Source organism: Aspergillus pseudonomiae (assembly GCF_009193645.1).
Source record: "Aspergillus pseudonomiae strain CBS 119388 unplaced genomic scaffold BDV37scaffold_17, whole genome shotgun sequence".
Classification (NCBI taxonomy): domain Eukaryota; kingdom Fungi; phylum Ascomycota; class Eurotiomycetes; order Eurotiales; family Aspergillaceae; genus Aspergillus; species Aspergillus pseudonomiae.
In genome coordinates this window covers 129,736-151,603 of record NW_022476009.1, presented here as the reverse complement: position 1 = coordinate 151,603, position 21,868 = coordinate 129,736, and the positions used below count along the sequence as shown (strand labels likewise).

General features: G+C 50.3%; 6 protein-coding genes across 6 annotated transcripts; 1 reads left to right on the top strand and 5 right to left on the bottom strand.

Moving 5' to 3' along the window:
• Nucleotides 1–1,332: 1,332 nt before the first annotated feature.
• Nucleotides 1,333–3,555, bottom strand: BDV37DRAFT_280930 (ankyrin repeat-containing domain protein; the record flags this gene model as incomplete). Its single annotated transcript, XM_032086703.1, has 1 exon — nucleotides 1,333–3,555. The coding sequence occupies one exon, from the start codon at nucleotides 3,553–3,555 to the stop codon at nucleotides 1,333–1,335; it is 2,223 nt and encodes a 740-aa protein (XP_031943652.1).
• A 3,706-nt stretch (nucleotides 3,556–7,261) lies between these two features.
• On the bottom strand, nucleotides 7,262–8,407 carry BDV37DRAFT_62495 (P-loop containing nucleoside triphosphate hydrolase protein). Its single transcript, XM_032090968.1, has 2 exons — nucleotides 8,191–8,407; nucleotides 7,262–8,104 (listed from the first exon to the last, which is right to left on the bottom strand). Exons 1-2 carry the CDS (start codon nucleotides 8,293–8,295, stop codon nucleotides 7,406–7,408), a joined length of 804 nt encoding a protein of 267 aa, XP_031943651.1. The 5' UTR covers nucleotides 8,296–8,407; the 3' UTR covers nucleotides 7,262–7,405.
• Nucleotides 8,408–9,080: 673 nt separating this feature from the next.
• On the bottom strand, nucleotides 9,081–10,322 carry BDV37DRAFT_280928 (uncharacterized protein; the record flags this gene model as incomplete). Its single annotated transcript, XM_032086702.1, has 1 exon — nucleotides 9,081–10,322. The coding sequence occupies one exon, from the start codon at nucleotides 10,320–10,322 to the stop codon at nucleotides 9,081–9,083; it is 1,242 nt and encodes a 413-aa protein (XP_031943650.1).
• Nucleotides 10,323–11,218: 896 nt separating this feature from the next.
• On the bottom strand, nucleotides 11,219–15,267 carry BDV37DRAFT_280927 (ABC transporter ATP-binding protein; the record flags this gene model as incomplete). Its single annotated transcript, XM_032086701.1, has 5 exons — nucleotides 11,219–11,477; nucleotides 11,529–11,644; nucleotides 11,708–14,278; nucleotides 14,328–14,902; nucleotides 14,952–15,267. 5 exons carry the CDS (start codon nucleotides 15,265–15,267, stop codon nucleotides 11,219–11,221), a joined length of 3,837 nt encoding a protein of 1,278 aa, XP_031943649.1.
• Nucleotides 15,268–15,605: 338 nt separating this feature from the next.
• Nucleotides 15,606–19,774, bottom strand: BDV37DRAFT_292260 (terpene cyclase/mutase family protein; the record flags this gene model as incomplete). Its single annotated transcript, XM_032089149.1, has 3 exons — nucleotides 15,606–17,114; nucleotides 17,176–17,438; nucleotides 18,052–19,774. The coding sequence occupies 3 exons, from the start codon at nucleotides 19,772–19,774 to the stop codon at nucleotides 15,717–15,719; spliced, it is 3,384 nt and encodes a 1,127-aa protein (XP_031943648.1). The 3' UTR covers nucleotides 15,606–15,716.
• A 450-nt stretch (nucleotides 19,775–20,224) lies between these two features.
• On the top strand, nucleotides 20,225–21,866 carry BDV37DRAFT_292259 (cytochrome P450 monooxygenase afumB; the record flags this gene model as incomplete). Its single annotated transcript, XM_032089148.1, has 3 exons — nucleotides 20,225–21,335; nucleotides 21,395–21,661; nucleotides 21,718–21,866. The coding sequence occupies 3 exons, from the start codon at nucleotides 20,225–20,227 to the stop codon at nucleotides 21,864–21,866; spliced, it is 1,527 nt and encodes a 508-aa protein (XP_031943647.1).
• Nucleotides 21,867–21,868: the final 2 nt, after the last annotated feature.

Sequence of the window (21,868 nt, the reverse complement as noted above, 5' to 3'; positions counted from 1 at the left end):
AGCCGCTACTAGCCGTATATGATATCAACAACAGTGCAGTAGGCTGACGTGGATCATACAACTGCTGTGGTCAGTGGCGTATCCTTCTTCTACTGCTGACGGACACCATGCAATTGTAAGGGGCTGGCTAACTTTTCCTTTGAATCTGAGACGCGCCTTGTTCTTACTCCGCGATTTTACCCTTTGATGGTACCAGAAGTCCAAGATTGATCACCCAAGAACGTATATCATATGAATATAGGACTCTGGTTCCCCACTTATAGAGGGTCTCGATTCTTTCACATTGATCCGATTCTCCCTCGGGTAGCCGCACTCCAATAGACTGTAACTTCTCCACCCGCACCTTATACTTCCGACAAATTGAAATTGAAACGGCTGAGAAGCGACTACATCAGGTTTACAACACTAACACATGAAATTTGGATTCTGAATGTCATGAGACTCTGGATGGTGGAGATCCAATGAAGCGCGCGGGGTAGTAAGTAGGGTTGCGACAGTATTACACCAATCCCCGGGTTTGAACCAAATCACGGATCAACACTGATGGGTAGCTATTTTGGGGACACTATATTCATAGAACTACTAATATCATTCCAGTATTATCCAGACTGCTACCATTAAGTATCCAGAAAGATAAAAATAAAAAAATAGAAATGAGAAACGAGAAAACCATGAACACCAATCCCATGTATCATGATATCTACTATGCTGTTGCAGTGCAATTTTGGAGCTGTAGAATGCGAGACTACCTGAACATGATCTCAGACTATTTCTAGCACCAGTCGTTGTGAGATTTGTTCAGTGCTTCCTGCGGCAATAGATATGTTATAAATGTAGACTGCTCATTACTTGCCGGATTGTATAATATGGCACATTTTTCCCAAGCGATTAGAATACCCCGACAGTAGTTATATGGTTAAGTCTAATTCAGGGTCTATTGTAAGGGAAGTTTACAACTTCTTCAGGATATAAGCATTAAACCTTACGGCTTTGGATGTGTGGGTAGGTGATATGGTTCCATCTTCCCTTAAATTAAGTATCAGGGAGGAAAAGGTTCACGGGGGAAGTCCTGAAGGAAAGAAGACAAGAAGCTTTACTCGCAAATACGTGAAATAGTTGATAGCGCACAGAAAGACCATAGAGTAATATGCTGAAAGTATATTGCATGGAAGTTTCTGGCGCGGAAACGAGTAGGGAAAGCTATGTAGTTGTCTTTATCGACGCAAACCCTTAATAGCGTTGTGATACCAAGCTCTCTTGGCTGTATAACCAGCTTTTTTTTTTTTTTTTTACGGAATACACTATACCAAGCTGACTGATATTTGTTAATATCTAGGTAGAACTATCGTACATTGCAAGGAGGCCGCGGAGCCACGACTCTCTGGATTCATTGGCCTGCATAGCCAGAAGCTCGTCGCTAGAGGCCTGAACCTCTAAAAATTGATGTCCATCACACAACCGGATTTGGAGCTTCTCCTGGTAGTACTGGTCCACACACGGGCCACAGAGATCTATATCGGGACAGGTTTGACATACAAATCGTCCTTCTGTGACTGTCGGACTCTCTTTACAAAGATCGCACACGGCCGGGGCACCGTCTGGGACATTCGCATCGTACAGAAATGCCGTGCGGGCCGCGGAGACATCGTTCATGTAGAGCAGGCACTTTCCCAGCCGGTACGAGGCCGACTTCCCCTCCCTTAGGGCTCGGGTGGCAAGCATGGTGATGCCCTCCCTCAGGGCCGATATCCGTTTCTCTTCATCGAGTGAAGGAGCCGACAGGGGACCATGTCTAATTAGCTTGTCCAGCGTCGGCGGATGTCGAACGGCCCAGTCGATGGAGGATCGACCGAACCAGTCCAGTTGCAACCGATCCGCCCCCAAGGACAACAGGAACTCGACGAGATCAGTCTCTCCAGCCGCCGCGGCCGCGTGCAGGGCGGACGACCCATCATAGCACGCCGTCACATCCACGCCGTTTTCCACTATCAACTCGATAATGCCTCGGTGACCCTTGCCCGCGGCCTTAGACAAGACGGTTCCTCCGCACCAGCATGGGCGGAGCCAATCAAGCTTCTCGGCTTCAGCAGCCTGTAGAAGAACCCGAAATGCATCGACACTTCCCTGAACGGCGGCGTAGTGCAGGGCCGTATGACCTCCGTCGCTATGGACGGCGCCTACTTCGGCGCCAGCATCCACCAGCAGTTGTAGGAGGTCTTCCTGGCCAGTCCAGGCAGCGAAATGCAGCGGCGTCCGTCCATCCCCTGAGGAGACGGATATCTCTGCCCCCATCTCCAGAAGCAGGCGGGCGAGTGCAGTACGTCCGGGAAGGGCGGCGGCCAAATGAAGGGCCGTGTATCCCGACGCATCCAGGGCATTGATCGCGGCGCCTGGGCGACATAGCGAGGGGATGACATCTGGATTGTCACCCACTACGGCCATATGTAGGACGGTTCGATCATCCGGTGCTAGCGCGCCAACGGCAGCACCATGGGCGAGCAGTGATTCCACGATCTCGATCGTCCCACAGTACGCGGCTAGGCGGAGGGCGTTGTGCCCATCCTCTTCGACCAGATTCACATCGGCTCCGGCTTCCAGCAGCAACTGCGTGACGGCGGCTCGTTGATAGATCACCGCAGTCAATAAGACGGTTTTTTCCGCCTCCCCGCGCACGTCCACCGGGATTCCCCGATCCAGCAGGAATTTTACCACCTCCACACTGCCCGCGGCGGCTGCGTGGTGGATGGCCATATCTCCCTGTTCATCGACGGCGGCGATATCGGCGCCGTGCTGGAGCAGGAGCTGGACTGCATCCAGGTGTCCGTGTGATGCCGCGATATGCAACGGGAGCAGGTTCCCCGTGCGAAGGAGATGCGCGTCAGCATCGAACTCTAACAGGAGGCTGATCATTTCGCACTGTCCCTGATGCGAGGCCAAGCGTAGCTTGAAGTTGATCGCCTCGTGGATCTTGGGGAAGGCGGGATGGTCCCGGGCGATGCTGGCCCCAGCCTCGAGAAGAATCCTAGCCACTGATTTATGGCCTCTCATCACTGCATCCACCAAGGCGCACCCCCACTCCCAGTTCTCATCCGATGGGGTAGTCACATTCCCAGCGCCGGACGCGAGAAGTCGGCGAAGGACCAGTTCCTGGTCATGGGCCACTGCCCATTGGAGGGGTGTGTGCCCTTCCTTATCGGGCAGGGAGACGGGCACGCCTGCTTCCAGCAAGACCGCGACAATCTGCTCTTGCCCTGCGGCCGTGGCAGCATGAATGGCAGCTCGGCCATCGATGAGTCTCGCGGGATCGGGGTCTCGCCTCACGAGCTTCTGAGCGCAGGCGACTCGGCCCTGTTTCGCCGCCCAGATCAAGGGCGTCTCGCCATCGTTCCGAATCAGCGTGGCCGCCCGGCCATACAACTCCTGCGACAGGAGCTCATGAAAACGCTGGGCTGTCTGGATGAGGCCATTGAGGTCGGAGACGCAGAGATGCGATGCCACCTCCAGGATGATTTCTCCGGGTTGATAGACAAAGCGTGGGGTACTAGACGATGCCATGGCAGTATGAAGGTTGCGAAGGTGAAAAAGTGTCACGTTTATCATCCGATAAAGAACACAGGATAGGGAAGGTAGACAGAGCGTGAATACGAGCTGTGGATCTCATTCTCAGGCTGCCATTTGCTCCCCACCTAGAGTTAGAATAATGATCGACATGTCCGACTGGGCGGGTCGCTATCTCGGGATAGGTCAGGTATAGAATCAGATCGGGTTCTACAACAGTGGTAAGAATGATAATAATAACATCAATAGAGGCATCGACTCGCTAGTTCACTTGTCAGTTCAGTAATGAATTACGGTGAGAATGGTTTTTGATTGGAATAACTCCAAGCTCCTATACGGGTCTCGCTGACTCTAAGCGAAACCGGCGCTGGAGGGGGTGAGCACCACCCGGTATATGCTGTTGTATGTTTTTCGCTTTTTCATTATTGTTAATCGCACTTTCTCTTTCCTGAGAAACGCGCTGGGTCGGTAGAAATGTATAGTTGACGAGAGGTTGTATCTGTCGTCCAAGAAGCCAGGCTGTCTACAGCGAGAATCACAAGTGCGCTACTTATGAATACATGAATCTCGAGCTCAATATTCAGACAATGCAATACCTGCCAGCACTAAAGAGAAGGACGTGGAGAAGCTAATCCCTTGGGGATTCTGGTACGCTGATACTGCAGAGGAAGATTGCACCATGGATCGGCCAGACGAGGAGTACAAATTTAGACGTTTCTTTAAATTGCTCTCTTCCTACTGCTCCGAGTTGAAAGGACAAGGGTCTAGTAGAGGTTCTATACAGGCATATTTGCAAAGGGGTCCAGATACTACCAATGGCGTCTAAGTTGTTGTTGCTCTCTTCCACTGATACTATGGCTTTGTGAGACCATCATGCTATACAAACTGACAGTCCCATGGTTTGCACTGTCGTTATCCCGAGATAAATCAGGAATCCCAAGCGAAAACAAAAGTATGACCACCAAGCTCTAGACTAACCACAAGCGCTTCCCAGAAAAACTGCCGCGGAGGTTGCCCCCAATAGAGCCGTGAATCCTGCCATAGTCCAGTGAAACCGATTCTCAGCAGCGAAGCTGTTACGAGAGTTAGGAATCATCATTTGATTATGTTTGAACCTGCTTACCACTTTAAATACGGCTAATTGGGCCCCAGGGTGATCAATGTGGCCAAGTGCCGGTCGTCCCCCAGAAAGTTCGGTATTGACTGAACTGACACTGATTCTCCTTTGGTGTGCCCTCCTGATTGATTCCTCAGAGGTGTAGGTTGTGGCCAACTCTCCAAGATATTCAGAAAAGTGTTCAAATGGATTGTCCGCAAACTTGTCGTTGTCAAATGCTTTAAGGTCATCTACCGTTGCGGCCCGAACTGACCTACAGAGAGATTCAAACGCTTCAGGGCGATGATAGTATCAGTAGTAAAAATCAAGAGCGATTTACATTAGCTTTACCTGGCTTGTTGTTGCTCTCCTTAACGCCCCATTTGGAACTAGGTGGATTGATAGTCGGGTGCTGTCGAAGATCGGCGGCTGCAAGGCTTCCCGCGTTTTCCAGATACTCCTTCGCTAGGGAAGCTGCTGTTCCACCTCCGATGGGATAAAAGGCACGAGAGTGTCCATTTCGGATAGTGCTCTTGGCTCAGATTAAAGTTAAAGGTATCGTAGTTGGTCTATCATGAACGTTCGGGCTTTTTGAGAGGTTTGCAGAGTGTAGCTGAGACCATACACTTTTTATATCTTTGAATGGAAGCCTATCACCGGAGACCGGATGTCTGTGGTTGTTGCAAGTAGAGAATGCGATCCTCACATTTTTGGCTCATTGGCCACGTCTGGCCTTAACGAGGTGCATAGCGAGATGCCATTTAAACAATCACTCACACAAGGCTATGTGTTGGTGTTTAACTGACATGCCACGGCCAATATTTAGTCTCGATGGTCAGGGTTTGGAAGTCATTGCCTGGCGCCTTCCCTGACGACCCAAAGTGAATTGGCATCCCCCAGCCTATTATGAATAAGTATATTGATGGGGATTGAGGGAGGTTAGGATGTCTTCACTGTTGGTATACACGAGGTCGGCTGTCTCACGCCGGCCTTATAGTCCCAAGTTGGTGTAAAACTTATGAAGTCGCACGTATTTGCGGACGAAACTCCGCGGGGGGTGATGTGTCAAAATGGCATCCGGTAGGAAAGGCTGCATTCCCAGCCAGAGAACAAACATCACATAATACGCTTGTTAAGTCATATGTTGTGAGGCTATTTGTTGTTGCTCCTTTCCTCCTCGGGGGCGTGTTTCTATACAGAGTAAAAGCAACGACCATGGTTGTAAGTCGAGATATCTGCCCCTAGGATCTATGGTATTCTCAGCTGGGAGCTACAAGTCCGCTGGAAGTTGTACTTGAAAGTAACGTCGTGTCTAGGCGCTCTACACCGAGCTCTGTGGCTCGCCTAGCCCCGTACTGGTAGACAAGTTCTCAAAATATTCCTCAATATGGCAATCATTCACTCTTCCAATCTTCATATCTTAGCCAGCAATATAATGTAAGAAGACCCACCAAAAAGGATCCTATTCCAGCACCGGTTGACCCATCGTGAGTTAAGACGCCGTATAGAGCAACGAATACGCCAAAAATAAGCATAAGGAGCAAGACAACAAAGACAACGAGACGTTTGTTCCATCCTTCGATGATGTGTATTCCCCAGCCAAGACACTCTCGACTTTCATCCCAAGTAAGCATATCTCCTCGTTTCTTGGGAAATCTATTTAACCAGAAACTACCGAGATGGGGGCCTGGTTTAAGAAGATCATGCAGTGGAATACGAAGGATCTTTACCTTCAAAGGAACCGGCCGGTACTCATAGGACTTCTTAACTAGCACTTCTTCATCTCCAGGAATCGCTGGCTTCGCCACAATGTCAGCGCAGATATCAGTGCCAGCTGGGATTAGTTGAAACTATACTAAATCAGTAGTTGAACTATGGTATTTGGCTGCATTCATTTACCTGAACGAATTCCGCCTTCTTGGGAATAAATATTCTACAGTTTTCAAGGCGTTTACCTAGCCAAGCAGGAAACTGTATGTGTCTTGGAGCAGGGATGCATAGAACTCTCAAGATCCAGTTGGGTATTCGAATGTCGTTTGGAAATACCATCCCTAAGTTCCATTGCTGGTTTCGCCTCATTCTAGAATACTCGCTTTGGATGTCTTGGAAGAGGTATTGATCGTTTGTCATGGATGAGACTTCAATGTGCTCCATTAGTGCAAGATCTCGCCTTGTGTTCACGCAGAGCAACAGGTATTTTGGTTCCGATGTGCGATTTGACTTCGTTAGACGCTGAACTGAGGTAGTATCTGACCCCCCATTGGGTTCATTCGAACGAAGCTGCGGCAAGCTTTGGATTGGCCGTCTTCGTTGGTCGTGAGACTGAGAAGAGGGAGAGATTCGCGCTGGCTGCGGAGAAGATGGAGGGCTTGATGAAACAGTCTGAGCATTGCTTCGCAGGCGAACAGCTCTGGCGCCGGCATTTAAGTGTTCCTGCAACTCTGCTGCCCCTCCTGGAGCCATTTCCACAACATCCAAATAACATAGATCACCGCAACCCTAAGAGTCTATGAGACATTGCTTCAGATACGGATGATAAAACGTAAACTGACGCAGGTATACGTGACTCTCTGCGCACCCTTGGGCAGAGGTTCTAAGATTCGCATAAGCTTATACCAACATAAAGCCCGCCATGTAGGCCAAAATGACCCGAGTTCTTGCCAGCGTGAAGATTTAGGCAATTCCTCTGGTACCACGTCATGGTGAGAGCCTGACATCGATTTGAGAGGCGGCTTGTTTGGAGGGTCTATGTTATTCCTCAGGTCTTCCGTGCCTGTCAAAACGAGTTCTTAGTTGCTCCCTATCATTGACGCCAGTGACTTGGGATTCGAAAATTGTTTCAACTATACCAGGTCGGTGGCTTGTCGGTTGTTTACGGCCCAACGACAAAAGCCTCGTGATAGACATACTAACATCCGACACACTACGGGAAATGGCGGCCCGACGCTGAGATAACCGGTCGCTAGAGCTAGTAGCTTGTCGCAACGCTTGTTGTCGTCCACGTTGCAGGATCCGCACAACGTCCAGGAAAGCCGCCTCAACATTGATGTTGTTCTTGGCCGAGGCTTCGACGAATCTGCAACCGAGCTCGCGAGCCAAGGCGTATCCTTCTTCCACAGATACCGTACGCCCCGTATCTATATCACACTTATTGCCTACCAGTATGATAGGCATAGGCGGTTGAAGGCTGGTGGCGGATAAGGCCTGGCAAGCTGATGATGTGAACGGCTCCTTAAGACGCTGTATATGGTGATGCAACTCCTTGATGCGTATAAATGAAGAGCGAGAGGAGATGCTGTAGACCAGAACGAAGCCCTCGCCATCGCGGATCCATTGATCTATCATCGCTGTTTGTTTCATTCCACCACCTGTATCGAGAACGTCCATCATGCAGGACTGGCCATCAACGACGACTTGCTGGCGAAATTCATCTTCCGTCGTCGGGTCGTACTGACACACCTGGTGTCAATGGGGGTTTGTTTATTGATCTGGAGAGATGACGGGGTCCTTCTCCATATGTCCCATGGAGGACTTACAGTCTCGACAAAGAATCTCAGCGACATTTGCATCATCAAAGCGGTCTTTCCAACACCACCGTCTCCAAGCATCACCAGCTTATACATCACCATGCGACTCGCCATAGTTGCCAAGATGTCATCCACGAAGCGACAGAGGGGGTTAAGAAAAAGTTCTCTTGCATTCTGCACTCATAAATTAGGACTCTGATTGATCGCATCTCAGCCGCAGCTGCGGCCACGTATGAAAGCAGACAGTTTCCACTAATCCTTTTTCGGGAATTGCTGCAGACATCTGGCACGCTGACTGGTTAGCCTCCGTGATCTGCTATGCAAGAGAGCCGTGGCAGAATTATCATGAGCCAATCCTGCTTCATAGAATTTACGAGCTAAGGTGGGTACTCGGTCCGGCCGCGCGACGGGAGAACAGCCTCCGTCGCTGGCTTAGGAGCCACTCGACTTCTGGTACTTTTCTTTACGTCGCTATTGATTGCGTTCATTGGCTACTGTTGTAGGCTAAGCGATAGAGATGAGAGTCGCTGTCATCAATGGAAGCGGCTTCGCAGCATGAATGGAAGTACCTTCACCTGGCCACACGTTAGCTGAAGGTTTACCACCAGTAGATAGACCATGCAATCGTGACATGCGAATTCAATTGCTATTTGGTCTCTTTATGCTTCGCATGCAGTCGACAACTCACCCTAGTACGCCACATTGTGGTGTCTACTCCTATTTTTCGTATTGTACTTATAGAAGAAGAAGTCCATCTATCGTTGTCGCTCTATGTCATTCATCATTGTAAATACTGTATATCACTAACAATCCTCTATAGTGCAGAAGGGTATATAATTAGATATTATACAGGTCGTCTTTATAATCCCGATAGCTCCATAGATGTTCGCTCACGCATCTCACAAACTGATCTCAACAGGAACTTCAATTTTTGCAGCGCGCCCTCCAGCAGCCTTTTCTGTGCAATAAGATATAAGAAGCTCCAAGATATAGATGCGAGAGATGAAACAGGAGTGAAAACTTGGGACAAGGTCTTCATCCTTTGGAATGGAAATTGGAACAACGATCGATGCGGTATACGACGCTTCCTCATTGGTGGAGATAGACTGATAAATCGGCTGGGAAGATGAAATACTAGTACTTGGTGATTGTATCTTGGCCCATTGCGTTGACGCAATATCGATTGTTGGAAGCGTCAGAGATTGAACGTGGTTTCCTCGGGCTAAATCGGTGCTTTTTTCCTCTGTGAAAGACGGATACTGCTCCTGCAGCCCTGCGTGGAAGGATGTTACCGAATTCAGCTTGGGATACATCTTTCGCAGGTGAGGGGGAGGTTGGGTCCCAACTGTAGTGAATCTAAGGTCTAGTTTTATCGAGGTGTTGACCTGGTCGACGGCATCAATTCGACGGAAGGGAAGTCGTATGGGCTCAGTCGGTGAAGCTAAGATAGTCAAGTGGCCAGAACATTTCCCTCTCCAGCCACGTCTAATTCTGAGTACTCGTCGAGATGTGAGCCCATTGATGGAAATGCCGCTGGAGCTGCCCAATATACCAGAGGGAAGTATCTTGACGGGGTGAACAACGTTGGCTAAGCTCTTTTTCAGGGTTTCCTTTCCGCAGAATGGTCCCGGGATAACCACACGGACGATGTATTTGATAGAAAAGCACTCTGTGTCGGTCTCCTTGCACATTGAAGGTGGTAGTCTGGTGTGAGCATTATTGAGACCTCCATCATCCGCTTTGTGATCGCATCCCGTGAGCGGCAGACTTTCCGGCACAATGAACGTAAACGGAAACTTGTAGCACCAACCCGGCTCCAGAATCGATGTTGGTTGATATGGACCCTTCTCAATCAGATTATGGAGCTTCATGAACGTGTGACGACCACCGATAAGTGGAGGTCCATTAATACCTCCCCAGGTCACTACCCTCGATATCCCTTCCAATGTGATCTTTATGTCCTCGCAGGCGGTCTTCTCCGCCACTGTGATTGTCACCACTCCTTCGATCTTATCTAGCGTAGTGAACAACATTGGGCGACTATCCTCGGCGCCGGCAATGTGAATAGAAACTGATACCTTCGAGGAGGAGCTCCCGGTGCTCGGAGCATATGAGCGTAAGACAGCTGGGATCTTGGCCATGATCGTGTTTATTCCGCCAATTAAAGTGAGGACAACGAGCCCGCGATAGTAGGTCGTCGTCTGCAAGCTCAATCGAGAAGGAGAATCCGGGATGCAGGATATGCTATCTTTTTCTAGTATGATGGATCATCAATACCAGGACGGGAAAGCTGGGGTTGATCCGTGGACGGTCCGTGCCGGGCCGGGGGTTTGTCGACCTTGCGGTCCGCCCTTCCGAGGTATCTCCAGTCTCTATCTGACGTGCTTTCGATTAGATCTAGACTGCTTTCTCCACATACCCATGTCCACAGAGACTATGAGGAACTCCTTAATCACATGTGGTGGGCTGCTATCCTTCGGTCGTTCAATTATCGGATGACGCCGAGAACCGAAGGGAGGGAAGGTAGATTAGTAGATATTCATTTATTGGAAGCCAAGAATGCACAGATATGTAAGCATCAAGAGCTCATCTACGGTGAGGCTGAACTGTTATTAGTGTATTTATAGGTTCTACGTTCCTAGAATTGCTGGGTAATGGGACTATCCGGCTAGTTGCTTACTGCTACATCATCAATGACTGCATCTCGGCAACGTATATTAGTGTGGTGGCTTTGAACTTCGCATTCATGAATACAGTAGTGCGGTTATGTGCTAGAGCTTGGAGGTACCCGATCGTACGAGCTACCCAAATCCGTGTCCACTTGATATTGTTCAATTATGTGCTATGGTTGAAGACTGTACTCGGCCAATATAGCCCATCTAGTTTCTCCGAGAAACAATTATTCATCTAACAAGTGTGAAGATAATCAATAGATTGTATTATATCAGGTTTCTGTACAAATATCAGTGATATATGCTCCAGTCCCCACCACAATTTACGAACAAGATAGCCCATAATGGACTCAGTATCGATTGAGCTACCCCCCAACATCCCCATTCAACTGCTGCAACTTAGCCATCTGCCAATATTTCCCTCCGAGTTTCATCAATTCCTCATGACGGCCTCTCTCAATAATGCATCCATGATCCAAGACCAAAATTTCATCAGCGTCAACAATCGTCTTGAGTCGATGGGCAATTGAGATGACCGTCCGGCCTTTCATTGCCCGCTGCAGTGCTTGCTGCACTAGTGCCTCTGAGGCGCTATCTAGCGCCGAGGTTGCCTCGTCAAGTAAGCTAGAAAAAGTCAGAGAATCGCCTATACAAATAGAACCGGGCGAGCCTTACAAAATCTTCGGGTCCCATAGAAGGGCCTTGGCGATGGCTATGCGCTGGCGTTGGCCTCCGGACAGAGTCGATCCGTTGGCCATAACTGGGCTGCTCAATCCTTCAGGGAGAGATAGCTAGTCACAATCAGATTAGAAATGGAATTAAGCGTGTAGCTGGTAAATGAATAGAAGACGTACCACGAAATCAGCTAGTCCCACACTCTTCAGAGCAACCATGATGTCCTCATCTGAAACGACTCGCTCGTCACTCTGCAAACACTCGCGCAGATCCTCACCAACCAGACATGGATTCTGGTCGACCAGCGCCAAGTACCCTCTGTAGTTGTTGAGATCATAGTGTTCAATGGGAACTTGATTTAATGTTATCTGACCGGACTCAGCAGCGTAGAGCCGCTCTATCAGACTAATCACAGAGCTTTTGCCACTTCCGGTGGCTCCGACAAGAGCGATAAAGCTCCCAGTTGGGGCACTGAATGTGACGTCGTCCAGTGTTAGTTGAGATTGTCGGGTAGGATATCTGAAGTTAATGTGCTGTAGCGCCAAATTCTCCGTGGTATTCGGCACAAGGGCAGAGCCGTAGCCCTGCTTTGGGTCCTTGTGTGGGAGTATTGCTGGGGGGGGACCATCGGGTCGCATCAATTCCGTCAGTCGAGCAGCAGCAGCATGAGCACCTGCAATGTCTGGCGCGTGAGCAAAGAGAGTAGCGGCAGACTGGGACCCCCAAACCGTGGCCGCGAAACATATGAAAAATTGTTGAATGGTGTATTCCCCCGACGCGATGAGACGCGTGCCGCCATACCAGAATACGAAAGCAATACTCAGTATCCGAAGTGATGTGGTGCACCCATGCAGACCAGCAGATATGACCCAGTACCCATGTTGCCTGTCTCGGCGACTTGCTTTTTGGAACGATTCGAGAACGCTGGTCTGCAGGCCGAGTATGGTCACTGTTTTGATAGCGGAGAAGGCTTCATGCGCAATGGCCACGGAGTCAGTGTCGCGCTTCACGTGCTTCTGCACTTGTGCCTCGATATAGTATTGCAGGAAGCTGGACATGGCTATCAATGGGACTGTGGCCATTGCTGCGACGCCGAGCTTCCATCCAAAGATACATCCAACTATGATCCCCGTCGCAAGCATTACGATGCTCTCCGCTACCAGTCCGAGTGACGTTCCTGACACACCGGTGATCTTCGGAGTGCATGACGAGAGGAAGCTCACCATGTTTCCAGTTGAATGACCTTTATCCTCGAAAAAGACAAGGTTCTTCAGCAGCAGCGCCTTGAACAAGTGCGACCGCGCTCGGAGGTGCAACTGAGATGCAGACACCGCGAAGCAATAACCTCGTACACAGTACAATAGAAACACAACAATACCATGAATAAGGTATAATCGAGCCCAGAAATAAACATCGTGCCCTCCGGTACTTGCACCAGGGCTAATGATTGATATGACCCCGTTACCGAAGAAGATAGCTTGAATGGGATATGTCATTCCAGCCAATGCACTGAAAATAATACCCGCAACAACGTAAGGCAGCTCAGGCTTATTCAAGTGCCAAACCTGGCCGATGCTACTTTTCGGTGATGAGATTGACCATGGACCATCCTCAGTCTTCTTCGGAGTGTCATCTTTGACAGATATTTCACTGGACCTAGTTTTTAGACAATCTGTAGAGGATAGCGATTCTCGAACTTCGTCGCTCTGTCGGAGTGCCTGGTGATCCACCAATTCTCGGTACATCTCAGATGTGCTCATTAACTCCCAATGCTTACCTTGATTCAAGATCTGGCCGTCTTTCATGACAATTATCATATCGGCATCTTGGATTGTCGATAGCCGGTGAGCTATTATCATGGTCGTTCGCCCATAGGCAGCGCTGTTCAAAGCCTCCTGGATATCCTTTTCGCTTTGACTATCCAAGGCAGCAGTAGCCTCATCCAGGAGGAGGATGGATGGCTGAGATACAATGGCGCGGGCAATTGCGAGCCGTTGCCTCTGTCCACCAGAGAGACCTGACCCATTAACCCCTATGATGGTATCGTAGCCGTTGGGGAGACTGGTGATAAAAGAGTGGATATGCGCGGTCTTGGCAGCCTGAACTACTAGTTCTCGAACTGCAGATGGGTTCAGTGCCTGTTCCTGTATGAGCGAACTGACTTGGTAAAAATCAATGGATCCTGGCAGATATACCTCTATAGTCGTCTTGGGCAGCCCATGAGCAATATTCTCAAGAATCGATGCACGGAACAAGGTGACATCCTGGCTGACATACCCAATCTGAGACCTGAGCCACGAGACATTCAGGGCATCAACCGGCTCATTATCTAGCATAATCTCCCCGCCGGTGGGATTGTATAAACGTGCCAAAAGAGCAAAGACCGTCGACTTACCAGATCCCGATGGCCCCACCACGGCGACAGTTTGTCCGGCAGGTACAGTGAAGCTAATCTCTCTGAGAACAGTTCGTTCCGGTTGCGAAGGATAAGCAAACTCTACATTGTCGAACCAGATCTCTCCCCGAACAGGACCGTATATGCGTCCTGCAACCGCCATGGGATTGATCGGCGAAACACGCTCAATTACCGAAATGACTCGGCTGGCTGCTTTGCTGGCCCGGGTAACGTCGACGACATACGGCAACGCTTGACACAGCATGCCGCCTGCGACGACTGTTGCGTAAAGGATGGACAAGGCCTCTGAAACTGTACAAAGTCCCTGGCGGAAGAGGCGATCAGCCTGCCAAAACTAAGCCTAACTATTAGCAGGGTTTTTTAAAGCCTGTGGCCGTACGTACACCCAATCCATTAGCCCAATGCAAGATCGTAAAGGAGCCTGCAACGATCACGCCAAAGATCAACCGCTCCCGAAAATCCAGGGCAGCCGGCTGCAGCAACGTATCGTGATACTTTCTCGCATATCGTTCTTGGCTTCGGTACGCGATAACGCTCCGCATAGCACTGAGAACTTCTTGGGCTAGATTGTCAAGTTTAACGGAATGCGACAAGCCCCTTTGCTGTGTCGCGCTTAGCCAAGACCCCATTAGTCCTACCAAGAGGATCATGGCAATCGGCTGCGATATCATTATCGATGCGAAGCGTCGGTTCTGGATAAAGGCGCAGATAATGGCAACAAGAAAGCCGGATACTCCGGAGATAACGTTGCCCATCTTCTGCGAGATACCCGTTTGGATCAACTTCATGTCCTGGTCGATGCGGGACGTGAGCTCTCCTGTGCCGACGACATCGAAGTACGCCATGTTCTGCTGCAGCACTGACGAGAAGTACTTTCGTTGGAGGCGACGTGTAATTTGTTCTCCGACTACGTTGAGCCCCCAAGTGCTGATCATAGTAGAGACAAATGACCCAATCGCTGATATGTGTCAGATGGCATCTTTCAAATTGGCTTCAACTTCCCATACCGATGTACACCAGCAGCAAGGTGAGCCGCTGAACCCGATCGCGAACATCCTGTGGTGTTTTCTCGTCCCCATTGATGAACTCACTTGCCAAAGCTCCGAACACGATCGTGACCAAGGGCATTGCAGCCCCAGCGACCACTGCGCAGCTTGTTGATACCAGCAATGCGCAGATCAGTGGCGCGTTTGCATATCGGTAGATTGAGAAAAGGTTCGCCGTGCTGGGGTCGATGCGAACCTGACACTCGATGATGTCGGCGGCGCAAGGAGTAGAAGAGATCGGCGGGATTTCACCCAGCAGAATCTCCTCGTCCGACATCCTGTGTCCTCTTGAAGGGCATCGACCACACTGTCAAATTTGCCTTATTGTCTGGAATGAATGACTCGCGAGGATGGGCATGTCGTGGTCACGTGGATCATAACATTCCCAAGTCTTGACCAGATTTCAGGTATTTGGGATGGCTAGCAGGCTGGTGATCGATCACATCGTTCTACACTACTACGGAACTGTGCTGCCTATGTTGCATATTTGTGTCTGCATAATACGAATATGATGGATCATACTGCCACGAATTCCATTAGATAACCCGAAATCCTGCTAGCCTATTCAACAGCATTTACTGACATTGCCCGTAGTGACAACAAGCCATACCCGTGCATTCTTCGATAAAATCACCATAATACTCTGAAGCCTTTCAGAGGGACTCCTCACCCAGACAGTTCAATTTAGAAGGGCCCATATATCTAGGATACAAACGGACATGCTACTTATACTAAAAGCCTCCAAAGAAGACGGATTTGCAGAAGCATTCCCATAGCCTCGGAATACGTCTTGCCCGACGGGCTTTCGTTGTACGGAAGGCTTGCTGCATTGGAGACGTCCCCTGCCTGCACCTCGTCGATGTCAAGCAAAGTCATCAACTGTTTGTGGATCGAAGGCCAAGCCTCAGAGCGCGTCTTGAAGAGAAGCCACCAGTCTCCTGCGGCATCCTTGCCAATCACCCTACAGACATTCCGAGTAGGATACAGGCGGCAATGCTCAATGTCGTTGATGTAAGACGGTCTGCCCAGTGCATGAGGTCTGTCTTTGAGAGGCAGACCGGGGGCAACAACAGCAGCGGAGAAGTCAGTCTCGAAATACCTGGCTTTGTGTTGGTTGGTATGTGTCATGAAGAGCAGGCTCGAATCGCCGACGAGAGGTGGAATCTGCATGAACGAGTCTCGTTGAATGGCAGTCATCGCTTGGACTTGCTCCTTGGTTCTGTGCTCCATGAGCGCCTGCCGATTCTTGGATGCCAGGTATGCCAAGTTGTTATCTTTGAGGACCTCGCTCGTCTTGTGCACCGTGTATGAGTTGAAGAATGCATTGCCGATGAAGCCCTTCGCGCCGGCAGGGAACGATTCCTTGAACAGACCCCATACATTGAAGGGGCTCATCACCATGACGGTACGGCCGGGCGCAGGGTTGAGGGCTGTGACCATGGTCTTCACCCACCACGCGGAGACGACATCAGGCTCGCTCAGGAAGGGCGCTTCGGCTCCCTCCGGGGTCGAAGCGGCCAGCTCCTCTTGAGCATTTTGCCTCATCTGTTCCACGCAGTGTCCCGGCACCCGGATGGGATGCTCTTCCTCCTGTCGGAACCAGAAAAGTTCAAATAAGTACCTGAGCCCAAAGAGTACGAGACTCAGTCCGATAACGAGCCGTTGGAAGTGGGTATAGTTCTCCCGAGGGACTCCCTTGCCCAAATCGCCCAAGGGGTCCTGGTCAAAAGGAACAAAAGGCGGCACGTCTTCCTCCCGGCCATCGAGGACAGCTATCCATGCCTTGAAGAAATTGGTCCGCGCGACGGCGTCGAAAAAGGTGTGAAGATAGCTAACCGTCAGAAGGGTTGCATCTTCAAAGACCGCAACATGGACATGGAGCTGCCCACGGTCGGAATAGATCCAGTCGGCCAGCTCTCGGGGACTATCTGCATGGCGGACCAGTGGCGCAAACTCCGCGCAGGATGGCGACAGGACAGACTGGTCCTGGCCGGTTTTCGGCAGCCGTGCGCCCAACGGGTGTTCATTGATGCCCATCCCATACTTCTCGGTGGTAAACCCGAATGCGGGGCGGGTGCTCTTGTCGTACTCACTCGGGATGTGATATTCGAGCTTTCCGTTATCCTATATACCACATTGCTACGTTAGTATTGTGGGGCAGGTTGTGGTTCACGAAGGTCCATACATTCAGTCGCAGACGAGCCCCCAATTGACCCCAGTCGCCGATTTCCATCAGCCGGTTCAGCGCTCCCTCGAGTTTTGAGGCATCAAGAACGTCGTCAAAGCGGAAGGTAAAGTCATGGCTAAGACTACGTAGATAGTGCAAATCATCCCAGTATCGAAGAGGGACAATCCGATCGGTGGGTATAGTTGCTGGCCGTGCACGGCCAAAGACAGAGAGGAGACCCATTGCTGCAGCTGCCGTAGGGGATTCGATACTCGTGTCGTCTCGGGAGGGGTGAGTATCTTGTAAATATCACCTGCCGAAGCTCTCCCCTCGTGTTAATAAATCATCAAGGGATTGGTGTTCCTCTGCTACAAATTAACCCTGGGGTGGGACAATATCAGGGCCCCCTTGCTTCTTCATGCGAGCCTTCGCCATTCCATATATAGCAAGGTATGAAAGAGCGGTATGCCACAGAGTGGGACATGCATTCCAGTAATTGCTTTTTACTACAGAAGTAATACCTCATATATGCATGTTTGCTATGAACTGAAGTCATTATTTGCACACCTCACATGGCCATCTTCAGCTTAATCTCGCCTTGAACCGCCCGAAAATACCGCCCGAGTGCCATCATCGGGAAATAATGCCGATAGTAGTCGTAGCCTAAGTAAAAATGATTTGGAAATCCAGTGCCCGTGTACACTGGTTCAGGCCAGGTAAACCCAAGGCCTTTCTCCGGCTTTTGAGAACAGACCAGCCACTGTATGCCGCGTTCAATGGCAATGTCGGTGTGGGGAATATGGGCCAGGAGTCCCATAAGCGCCCATGCTGTATGCGACGCTGTTGATCTTTGCCCCTTTCTCTCGGCACTTTGGTATGACAGCAAGGACTCGCCCCACCCGCCGTCATCATTTTGCTGAGACTTCAGCCATTGCAACGCTGGTTGCGCCAAGGTAGGAATCAGTGTCTCGTCTTGAGAAAAGTACGCCAGACCACACAGTGCATGGCTAGTCCCATAAATGTAATTGCACCCCCATCGGCCGAACCAGGACCCATTAGTCTCCTGCGTAGAGGCAAGGTATTGGATAGCTCGTCTGCACGCTGCACGTATCGCGGGACCAAGTTGGCTCAGCTGGCTGGCGTTGCCTTTTTCTGGGGCGCGGAGAATCATCAGTCCGAAGGCCTCCAGGATTCGCCCGGTGATATCGGCGCAGGACGTGTCACATAGACTGTCCATGTCGCTGAACGGGATTTTGTTGAGAAATAGCTTATCATTCTCCACGTCAAAGGCAGCCCATCCTCCGTCAGGATTCTGCATGCCCAGAATCCATGTAGCTGCGGCAATCACGGAGGGTGAATGACACGATCTCGCGTCATGCTTCACTTGCGCAAGGATAATCGCTGCCGTGTCGTCTATATCGGGATAGTGGCTGTTTGTGTACTCGAAGCTGAACCCCCCCGGCGCAAGATGGGGCCGGTATACACGCCAATCTCCGCGGGGTTCAAGCAATTGACGGTCTCGGATCCATTGAATAGCACGATCGACGATCTGCTGGTCGGGTGATGCGGTATCGCAGAGAGCGATTGACATTAGAGTCGTGTCCCATACAGGTGAAACGCAAGGTTGGACCCTTTTCCCTTCTGCATCCTCCCAGGCGAAATTCTCAATCGCCTGGATGCCAAGACTGACAGGGGGATCGTCCAGTTTGTACCCTTCCAGCATGAACGCATACACGCTGGCATGCATGGGCGGGAAGATCCCGGCCCAGTCGCCGGTGGGTTCCTGGCGCTCCAAAATCCATTTCATGCATTGCTGCCGTGCGTACGATCTGAGGAAAGGGACTGAGCGAAGTCCGTTGAGTTGATAAAGCAGTTTGTCCAGGATGCTGAATGTCAGCCCAGTGATGTCGCCCTGGGATAGCAGCTCCCAGAGGGATGGACCGTAGGGCGCAGTTTTGCTAGTTGGATCTTGCCATAACTCGTCTAGGTAGTCATTCTCCGCCGTTATTCCATTCGGGAGCGCATAGACCGGCTGATGATGGCAGATGATCAAGAGAGGGGCAATGGTGCCGCGGGCCCAAGATGCGAACTTGTAGATGTTGATCGGACATGTGGAGGGGAGCAGAACCAGTTCCACAGGGAGCTGAGGTACTTCATTCCATGGAAACAAGCCGAAGGTTGCCAGGAAGATGCGAGTGAACACACGAACCTTGGCAACCCCTCCCGCATGGAGAATGAATGCTCTGGCATGTTGCATGGCTGGGACGTCTACATTCACCCCTAATATTTTCAGCGCGAGATACGCTTCGGTGGTGGTCGAGACATCGCCTGGAAACTCGGGCGCTAGACCCCAGGAGCCGTCACAGTTTTGCTGAGATAGTATGTAGCGACAATAGGCCGCACCATCAGCTTTCAGGTCGAGCCCCAGAGCCTGTCGGAGAAAGATATATTCAGCTGTTATGGTGACATTTGACCTCATCTCCCCACACCAGTGTCCATCGGAGTGTACCACATTATATGTATAGTCCATAGAACGTCGTAGAGTTTGCTCTACCTCTGGAAGTAACTGCTCTCTTTCCCTGAAGACACGTTCGGATTCTCGATATCCAGTCGTCATTTTTGGCAATCGTGGCTGGGAGCTGATTGATGTTGATAGCCTGTCATCAGCTACGGATAGAGATCTAAGAAGTTCGCAATACAAAGCCTTGTCAATATATGCCAGATATGGATTTTGAATTCAGGCATGCCCAGTGATCTGGCTATTGAACTTTGTTTGCTTCTGCAATTCTGTCTCCTGGTGGGACAATCTTGTCACTGCAAAAGCTTTTTCTTTGATGAGCAAAAGAAAGCATGAAATAGTGCTGCACTTGCAGACCGCAACATACCCCTTGCATGCGCCCAATGGATACATCTCTTTTTCCGTGGCATAGACCCTCCTGCCAGACCCACAGAGTTCCGCGAGTATCACGACAGGGTCTTCCATGATCACGAAAGCCCAATGTGTGTAAACTACTAGGGCATGATGTCTTAACAACCATAGACTACCCAGCCTGACACCTCAGGCAAAATGATGCAACCAGTTGAAGCGCTAGGACCAGTTGTTGTCTCTAAACCCCTCATAGTGACTACTGTGGGAATAATCTTGCTTCTATTAGGGCGAAAACTCCACTGGACTCACAAGCAGCGACAGCTGGAACGACTCTATGGCTGCGAAAGACTACGCAGTGAAAATGGGCGTTTTCAATACGATATTCTTGGCATCGCCAAAGCTCTCGAATTAGCATTTCATTTCAAGTGTCGAACCTCCCTTCCGTATACTAATACACTGTTCAAACGATACGGGGAAACCTATGCATCCAATGTCCTCGGCTTTCGACTCATCTTTACCTGCAGCGCAGACAACATCAAACATCTATTGTCCACAGCGTTTCCCGATTTTGACAGCTCCCCACTGCGAAAGCCCTTATTTGAGCCTATCACCCCACATGGCATCTTCACTCTCGACGGTGCGGGATGGAAGCAGAGCCGAGATCAGTTACGCGGTCGGCTTTGTAACCTCCGCAAGATCGTCGACTTGAATCAGTGCGAGCGCCACTTTCAGGCCTTTCTTCAGCATGTCCCACCCAATGGACAGGCGTTCGACGCTCAAGCCTGTGTCTTTGCTCTCGCCTTGAATATGCAAACCTTGTTCTCGCTGGGCGAGTCGGTTGATGCCCTCAGCCATTTTCAATCCAAGGAAAAGAAGCAGTTCTTGGATGATCTGCTTTTTGTCAAGGAGAAAATTGTGCAGGATGGTTTTCGCGGCCCGCTCCGGTATCTCTATCCTAAGCGCCGCTTTCTCCAGTGTTGTCAGAGGGCACGAAAATATGTGATGGCTCATGTCGCTCGGCAGCTTGAAGAACAACATACCATGAATGAAAAGCCAGAAAGAGAGCCCCGCAAGCGTAACTGCAACGGCGAGGAAGGGGAGGTCCCTCTGTTAGCAGACCAGGCGCTGAGCATTCTCCTCGCAAATGACAGCATGAGCACGACCCTCTCGGGTCTTTTCTTCTGCCTTGCCAGGGACGAGCGAGTCGTCCACACGCTAAGAGCAAGCATCCTTGACACCGTGGGGTTAACGCCTCCAACGTGGGGCCAGCTCGGATCTCTGTACTACGTCCGTTGGGTTCTCCAGGAAGGTGAGAAATAATAAATTAGTATTCACGATTAGTATACACTAACACAATAGGGCGTCAAGTAATGAGGCTCTTTCCTGCAGTTGTTTTCAACGCCAGGGTAGCAAACAAGGATTCTACGCTGCCAACCGGTGGTGGAACTCACGGCAACTGCCCGGTGCTGCTTCGGAAGGGTGAAATCGTGGTGTTTTCTACCTGGGCTCGACATCGCCTGGGGAAGGACTTTGGCGAGAATCCAGAGGAATTCTACCCAGAACGATGGGAACACCTTAGTGCAGATATGATTGGCTTTATCCCTTTCAACAAGGGGCCTCGAGCTTGCCCTGGTCGTAAGATTTCCTTCCTGAGTGTTGTGATATTTGCCTGTTTACTGACATCGATGTAGAGCATTATGCTATGGTTGTGCTCACGTACATTGTGACTCGGATATTTCAGACGTTTTCAATAGTCCACGATTATAATTCACAAGAATGGACAGAGAGGATCAGCATGACGCTTGAGAACGAGAATGGGGTCCTGATTGGTCTGAGCTAACA

Coding starts and splice junctions, on each gene's coding strand:
- BDV37DRAFT_62495 (XM_032090968.1), bottom strand. CDS start 8,295: ATGGCGAGTCGCATGGTGATGTATAAGCTGGTGATGCTTGGAGACGGT. Junction 8,105..8,190: donor TGAGATTCTTTGTCGAGACT/GTAAGTCCTCCA, acceptor CAGGTGTGTCAG/TACGACCCGACGACGGAAGA.